This window comes from Apis florea, unplaced genomic scaffold (genome assembly GCF_048593485.1).
Source record: "Apis florea isolate Af1SG1 unplaced genomic scaffold, ASM4859348v1 contig_3772_pilon, whole genome shotgun sequence".
Taxonomy (NCBI): Eukaryota; Metazoa; Arthropoda; class Insecta; order Hymenoptera; family Apidae; genus Apis; species Apis florea.
Window position 1 is genome coordinate 3,540,972 of NW_028256845.1, and position 8,126 is coordinate 3,549,097.

General features: G+C 25.0%; 2 protein-coding genes across 2 annotated transcripts; one reads left to right on the forward strand and one right to left on the reverse strand.

The window, feature by feature from the left end:
• Window positions 1-216: 216 nt before the first annotated feature.
• On the reverse strand, window positions 217-4,524 carry INTS7 (Integrator complex subunit 7). Its single transcript, XM_031914937.2, has 13 exons — window positions 4,324-4,524; window positions 3,716-4,035; window positions 3,416-3,640; window positions 3,076-3,325; window positions 2,934-3,007; window positions 2,694-2,839; window positions 2,275-2,620; window positions 1,951-2,210; window positions 1,679-1,879; window positions 1,490-1,583; window positions 1,301-1,404; window positions 690-1,185; window positions 217-609 (listed from the first exon to the last, which is right to left on the reverse strand). The coding sequence occupies exons 1-13, from the start codon at window positions 4,412-4,414 to the stop codon at window positions 328-330; spliced, it is 2,889 nt and encodes a 962-aa protein (XP_031770797.2). The 5' UTR covers window positions 4,415-4,524; the 3' UTR covers window positions 217-327.
• Window positions 4,525-4,829: 305 nt separating this feature from the next.
• On the forward strand, window positions 4,830-7,362 carry Cdc37 (cell division cycle protein 37). The gene is made up of 5 exons (XM_003691280.4): window positions 4,830-5,085; window positions 5,462-5,595; window positions 5,689-6,133; window positions 6,205-6,510; window positions 6,661-7,362. The coding sequence occupies exons 1-5, from the start codon at window positions 5,053-5,055 to the stop codon at window positions 6,853-6,855; spliced, it is 1,113 nt and encodes a 370-aa protein (XP_003691328.2). The 5' UTR covers window positions 4,830-5,052; the 3' UTR covers window positions 6,856-7,362.
• The last annotated feature ends 764 nt before the right edge of the window (window positions 7,363-8,126 follow it).

The following is an 8,126-nucleotide window of genomic DNA, read 5'->3' on the forward strand; positions in this document are numbered from 1 at the left end:
CATAGCGCGTCCACTCATACGTCGACTATCGCTACTCCTTCATTCGATTCTTTACCTTTTATTGGATCGGTAACAAAAATATAATTTATCGTGTTTGTAAAATTTCTTTCTCTAAATTAATTTAAATATAATAAATTTAAATATAAAAAGAAATTTAATTATTATAAAGTATAAGAAATTTTTTATAAGGGAATAATTAATTATAAAATATTATAATTTTGATTAAAATATCAGAGTATAATTTTTTATTATATATTTCGAATACAATACTTTTGAAAACAATTATTTATAACAATGTTTTATAATAAAAAATACATGAACATATCTTTATGGTAATTTTCTTTTGGCTGGCTCTTCGTGAACCCTAACTTGAAGCGTAGAACGTGGTCCACATTTCCACACATTGCCATCTTTGTCGAGTATACTCGCGCTTGCTGTGACTTGATATTGTCCACCACTACTGTTCATATTATTATTCACATTAGAGGTATTACTCGCACATGTTGTTGTAGCAGTTGTACATGGACTTCCTAATGAAAGTAAAAATTCACAAGCAAAAAAATCGCGATGTGGTGTGACAGTTTGTTGTAATTCGTTAACATTAGAATCCTATAATAAAATAATAAAATCAAATATTGAAATAAATATGTATATAAAGGATTTATTATTAAAAAAATATTAATTCATACTTTTTGATCTGAATTTATCTTCGATGGAGGAGAAGTAGAAATAGAAATGCAAACAGCAGCAACAGAACGATAAAGAGAAGCGCGTCGACCATGTCGTAACACTCCTTCGACTTTTAAAGCTAATTGACTGCCTTGAGGTACAGATACTGGTTCACCAAGAACACGAGGTTGTGGCGAAACAGATAATTTCACACTAGTCGCTTGTAAAGCTTGAAAATAATACCGAGGTATTGGTAATCTCATTTTTGTTCCAGCTAATAACATCACTTGCGAAACTAAACAGTTTATTCTTGAATGACTAAGTGCCGCTGCTTTATTTTCACCTATATAAGTTGGAGCTAAACGACGTAATTCAGTACAACAACGAGCCAATTGACGCATTTCTACTGTATCACCAAAATTAAAATTTACTTCGGTTTGATGATATGTTTGAATTCCTGTACCACCACAAACACGTTCAACACTATTCGCTAATAAACGACAAATTTCTTGTAATCTACATATTAATATAAATTAATTAAGAAAATACATATTGAAATGCGTAAATCAAATATAACAATAATTTCAGATGTAGATAAATCAAAAATTAATTACATTTTTGTAAAGGATACGCTCGTATGTTCGTCAATGAACCTGGATCAGCATCAAAAGCTGATTGATAGAGTTTCTGATAGTTTTCTGCACAATTTTTGAGTTCTTGAGCCGATTTTCTCAACTATAAAATATAGATTATTCGTTTTTAGTTTAAATTAAATGTTTAAAATATAATTGAATTATAATGAAATATACAAGTAATATACCTGATTCGTAACACGTCCATATCGTTGAAGGTCATCTTTTGTAGTTAGAACTACTGTACATGTAATGGCAGGTGGTGGAGCTGTACAAAGAGATCTAAATCATAATTAATTTATATTGATAAAATTAAAAAAATAATAATAATAAATAATTTTTATTTTTATTTTATGACATTCATTTACTCAAGGTACCTGCATGAATGTAAAAGTTGTACAATAGCTTGAAGAAATTCACATCGCAATTTTGAATATTCACTAGCAAATTGTAAACTTCGTAATGGTGTACTAGCGGCTTTTAATGAAGCGCATGCACTTGCATAGCGCGCAATAGCTCCATTTAATTTCTCTACAGTATAAACTCTTGCTTTGCTTTCTGCTTCTTCTGTTTTCTCCCTGTTTAAAATTTAAAAAAACAGATATATACTTTTCATAAAATAAATTATTAAAAATATATAGAAACTAACATAAGATAACTTTCAGCTTTTGTAACTAATTCTAAACCGGACAACCAAAAATGTAATTGTTCAGATGCAACTGTTTCTTTTAAACTTCTAAATATTTGAGTTGCTATTGTATGATGACCATATCTTGCAGCACTACGTGCAATTCGATATTTGGCCCAACCATCTACATTTTTAATAATTTCTTCTACTGCTTCTAAACATTCTGGATTCCATTCATATCCTCCAGCTACCATTTGAAAAAGTAATGTACATAACATTACCTTTAAAAAAAAAATTTATATATTTTTATATTTTTTATGAAGTATATATTATTTACAAATTTACCTTTGTATGTACATGTATAGTCTGTTTAAGCTTTATTAATATATCTGGTAAAAGAGGAAGTAATGCATTCTCTCCTAAACTTCCTATAGCACCTAGTGCTTCACATAAAGCAAGCGCTTGCTTCTCATTTTGACTGCCTTCTGCATGAGCATTGAAAAGTGTACTACCGATAGCATCGACAAATATCGAACAATGGCTAGGTTGTGCCCGACATAATTTTACTGTTGAACGTAAACAAACTTTCAATTGATGTAAATACTTATCATCCAAAGCTAAAAGTACAATTAGAGATTCGAGACAAGATACGACGTCTTGTATTCCATAGGCTGGTAAATTTTCTTCATAGCTATAAATAAAATATAAGAACTTCAGTATACATATCTCATTCCTCGCTGATATAAGAATCATTAAATATATACCAATAACATGCAACTCTAGCTAAAATAGTAATTGCTTTCACTGCAATAAATGGATCAGGTGAATAACAAGCATTTACACATAATGATAAAAGAGGATTTCCTTCTTCTCTATTTGCATCACATGTTACTGCACTTTGACTAAGTACCTAAATTAAATAATTTCAAAAACTTATTTGTTTAATTCTCTCTTATATTAAAAAAAAATGTGTTTTCATTACTATTTGACAAATAAATGGTAACCTCGATTACATCTAATGTTCGAATAAGAAGATCTTTATTTCCAGCTCCATCTTGTAAGAGTGTTGTAGTACTCTCTAAAAAGAAATTTCTATCTTTTTTTACTTATAATTATAAAAAATTAATTATTATTCATTATATTTACCTATCAAATTATTAAGAGCACCTTGCGGCCATAAATGAGCTCCTCTTCTTGCTAAAGAATGTAATAAATGTAGTGCATGGCGTTTAATAGTTAATCTTGGATCATCTTGTAGATAACGTAATAAAAGTGCAACTTGTTGTGGAACATCAATTAATGTTGCAGAAGCTAATGTGCTTAAAGCACTTAATGTAACTCTGACAAATTCAACTGCTGGATAACTAGCAAGAAGTTCCATACATAATTCATTTACCTTTAAAAAATTTATAATTTTATACAATTTATTTATATATTAATTATTATTAAAAATTATTATTAAAAATTAAAATTGATATTTACAAACCATTGAAGCTGTAAAAGTATCATGATGCATGTATTGTAAAATAGGTATAAGTTGTAATTTCATTGATGCTGGTGTTGCTTGACCTCTAATCATGTCGGATATTTTACTGCACATGGAAACAGCAAATAATTTTGATTGTGCAGCAAACATTTGTGCAGCATATATTGCAGCTTCAACTTCAACTGAATCATGAGAATCTAATGATCTTCTTATACTATGATGAACCTTATAAATAAAATAATTTTTTTGTTTATACATATTATAAAATGAAACAAATTATAAGAATTATTATTATTTTACTTGTTGTCTTTCTGGAATAATACCAGCTACACTGCCTAAAGTTCGTAGAGTCAAAGCTCTAGCAACTGGATCATTAGAATGTATCACACTATAAATACGTCTGACAAATTCATCAACATTTAAAATTTTATCTAAATGCTTTTCACTTTGTTGACATACTCTGAGAACCCAAACACGTAAAAAATTACTGCCAGTACGAAAAACTTCTGCTAATTTTAAAAGAGAAGAATTTATCAATATTGGAAAAGGATATTTCTCGAATAATCTAGGAAATCGCACTATGGCTTCACATTGTTCACCAATTTTTGTTGACCGTAAACCTGAAAAATATTTTTATTAAATAAATCTTTCCAAAATAAACTTTCTAAAAATATTTCTTTCATTCGTATAAAAGGATTTATTTATGAAGTGTTATTTAAATTTTTTTTATTAAAATTTCATATTTAAGCACTTATTAATAATTTTATTTATTATTTTTTATATTTTGTATTTTATTTTTATATATATTATTTTACTATTAATACAATAATACAATGATACTTATAATACTGTAAAAATTATAATAAAATTAATATAAGGTTAAGTTTAAAAATAATATATAAACATACCTTTATCTAATTCTATAAGAGCAGAATTTGCATCTTGTTCTGGTTCACCAAGTCCTGTATCGTTAAATGCATTCATTCGCATACCAATCATTTTTTTAAACTATAAAATATATTGAATAAAAATTAAATGAAATGTTTTCATTAAGCAATATTAAAATTCAAAGTGTCTATATTCATGTACAATGCCAAATTCAGTATAAATGAATTGCACGTGCTTACTACATGTATATAATTTTAGTAAAAATTAACACTTTATTTTAAGACATAATTTTTTAAAGTTAACATACTTTAAAATTATTTAATATATATTATTTAAATTTATAAAACATATTTAATGATAAATTCATAAATTAAATTACAATATATAAATTGTTTTTATAAATGATATAACTCTATGTTAAAAAGTATAAAAATATTTTTTATTATGTTATTCAATTTATTTATCACAAAAAATGAATTATGAACATTAGATTCAATTCAAATTTTATTCGATATAATTTATCATTTAAGTAATTGAGAATCCCTGACATGATAGATCGAACGACTCTCGCGCGAATATATTCATGCTAGTACAGTTGACAATTAAACTTCGACAAGTATGGGCGTTGTGTTTCTGCTTTTGTGAAAATAAAGAAGAAAAAAACGCTTTATACATAAATTATATTTATAAAATAGTCATTTGTATAAAAATACATAATTGAATAAAAAGTATATTTAATCGGTTGAACGATGGTGGATTATAGTAAATGGAAAGATATTGAAGTAAGAATCTTAGTTTTGGTCCAGTATGCTTATGGAATATTCTAGAGTGATAGTAGAAATTTCGAGTGTTTTTTTTATTTGTTTGCTTGAAAAAGTATAAAAAATAATTATTAAATTTAAACATATTTAATATAACTTTAATCAAAATTTTGTTATCTATATATTTATTCTTCATAAATTGTCAAAAAATGATGTATATTTTTTAATATAAATTTTTTTCTATTAACGCATATACTAATTTTTATAATTTATATATTTTTTTTTTAATTTTTCTTAAAACAACAAGTGTTGTTATTTATAATCAATATGTTTATATATCTAAAATAATTTATGTAAAGTTTAATATATATATAAGTTAATAATGTGATGTTATTAGATTTCAGATGATGAAGATGATACTCATCCAAATATTGATACACCATCATTATTTAGGTGGCGTCATCAAGCAAGGCTAGAAAGGATGGAAGAACGGAAACGTGAACAAGAGGAACATGAAAGAAAAAAAGCAGAGTATGTTATCTTCAACATATATAAATAAATTATTTTGTAGTAATATTAAATTATAGTAATATCATCAATTTAAAAATTTTTTATTATTTACAGAACTCTACAAAAATTAAAAGAAACAGAGGAAAAACTTGCAAAATTAGAAAGAGAACAAAAAGATTCAGCAGATTTGACTGCATTAAAAAAAGTTTTACATGATCTTGAACAAGAAGAGAAAAAAATTCAAGAAAAAGAAGAGGAAATGAAAAAAAAAGAGAAATTAACACCTTGGAATGTTGATACTATCGGTCAAGATGGTTTTACAAAAACAGTAATTAATAAAAGACCACCATGTAAGGGAGATGATAATGGTTTATCAGATGAAGAAAAGGAAAAGAAAATGAAAGAATTTGTAAAAGAAAATGAAAAAAAATTAAAAGAATTTGGCATGTTAAGAAGGTATGAGGATAGTAAGAAATTTTTAGCAGATAATCCTGATTTAGTATGTGAAAATACTGCAAATTATTTAGTTATTTGGTGTATTAACCTAGAAATAGAAGAAGTAAGTATATATTTACATATTTATAATGAATATAATTATTATATGAATTTTATGATTATATTTAATTTTAGAAACATGATTTAATGGAACATGTTGCTCATCAATGTATATGTATGCAATGTATTTTGGAATTATCAAAACAATTGGATGTTGATCCAAGAGCATGTGTAGGTTCCTTCTTCAGTCGTATTCAAAATGCTGAATTAGAACATAGAAATTCATTTGAAGATGAATTAAGAGCATTTAAAGAAAGAATACGTAAAAGAGCTGCTGAGAAAGTAGCAGATGCTCTTAAAGAAGCTGAAGAAGAAGAAAAAAAGGCACGTCGTGGTCCAGGTGGTCTTGATCCAGTTGAAGTATTTGAAAGTCTACCAGAGGTACAAAACAAATTTATCATAAATATTTTATTTTAATATAATATTTATCTTAATTAATAAATATCTTAATATTTTAATATATTGTATTGTAGTATTAATATATTAATATATTAATATATTATTAATATAATATTAATATATTGTTTTTAGCCTTTACAAAAATGCTTTGAAACACAAGATCATGCTTTATTACAAGAAACTCTAGCAGTAATGCCACGACAAGAAGCACTTTATCATATGAAACGATGTGTTGATAGTGGTCTTTGGTTACCAGATGCAAAAGCTAAAGAATTGATAGATGAAGCATCTACAAAAGTTACAGGAGAAACGCCCAGTGCCGAATAATTACACGTGTCTGTAAATAACATGTGTTAACTTTCATGACTCATTTGTGCAAGTATCCTTTAGTACATGAATATGTTATAATAAAATATTGTCATTGGACAGTGAATACAAAATTTTTATCTTTATTGGCTTTTTTTTATTGTAATAATATTACATTATTGTTTGAGTTACTTTAAGACTGAATTGCTGCATAATTTTGAGTTACTATAGGAAGTGTGAATATTATAAACTGTTAATTAAACAGAATAATTATTTAGTAATATGTGATAAAATTTACCCTATATATTACATTAAATAATTAAAAGTTCTGATATGAATATTTACAGGTATTAATATTTATATATGCTAAATATACGTAGAATACATACTATATATGTATATAAATATGATTTGTTATATATACATTACATCAATATTTTTTATCTCATTCTTCAAATTAAATCATTATGTACATTGAAAATTGTAAACAAACTAAAATTATAATGTAAATAAAGAAAATACATTTAATTTGTTTACGAATTTTTTAAATATAATATAGTAAGACTTGCTTAAATAGTAGAACAAATAGTGATAGATAAATCGAGATCCTCGAAAAAATAATATAACAAAATGTATTTTTAATAATATAATAAATATATTTTTTATATAAATTATTTTCTTTTTTTAATTTTTATAATTTTGGATATTTTTTTTAATTTTGAATATTTATTTGGAATTAAATATGTTAGATGTGATATATTAAATATATCAGCTATAATGACTATTTAACAACAATTTCAAAAAGTGATAGAGAAAAATCTAGTGAAAAAATAATTATAGAAATAAAAGTTTGAAAGAAGAATACAAAATTGGTAAATAAAAGACACTGAATAATCGAAATCCTCGATAATAAAAAATTGGATAATCAAAATTCTACTATATATATTTTAATTTTCAAGAATTTATATAATTCATTTTATTTTTTTTATTTAACTTTTATTATTTAATACTTATTAAAGAATTTTATTTATTAATTAAAGAATATAAAATATTATACATATAATTTAGATATTTAGATAATTAAGTACGAAATTTAAATACAATAAAAAAATAATTATTATATTTAAATGTATATAAATTTATATAATTTTATTATTTTTAAATATTTTATGAATATTTACACAATAATAACAATTTTATGTAATTATTTTACGCGCCTATCATAAAATGAGATAATCGATATTTAAAGTCGAATGATAAATCGATTTTCGACCGGAAACCGTAAATAATCG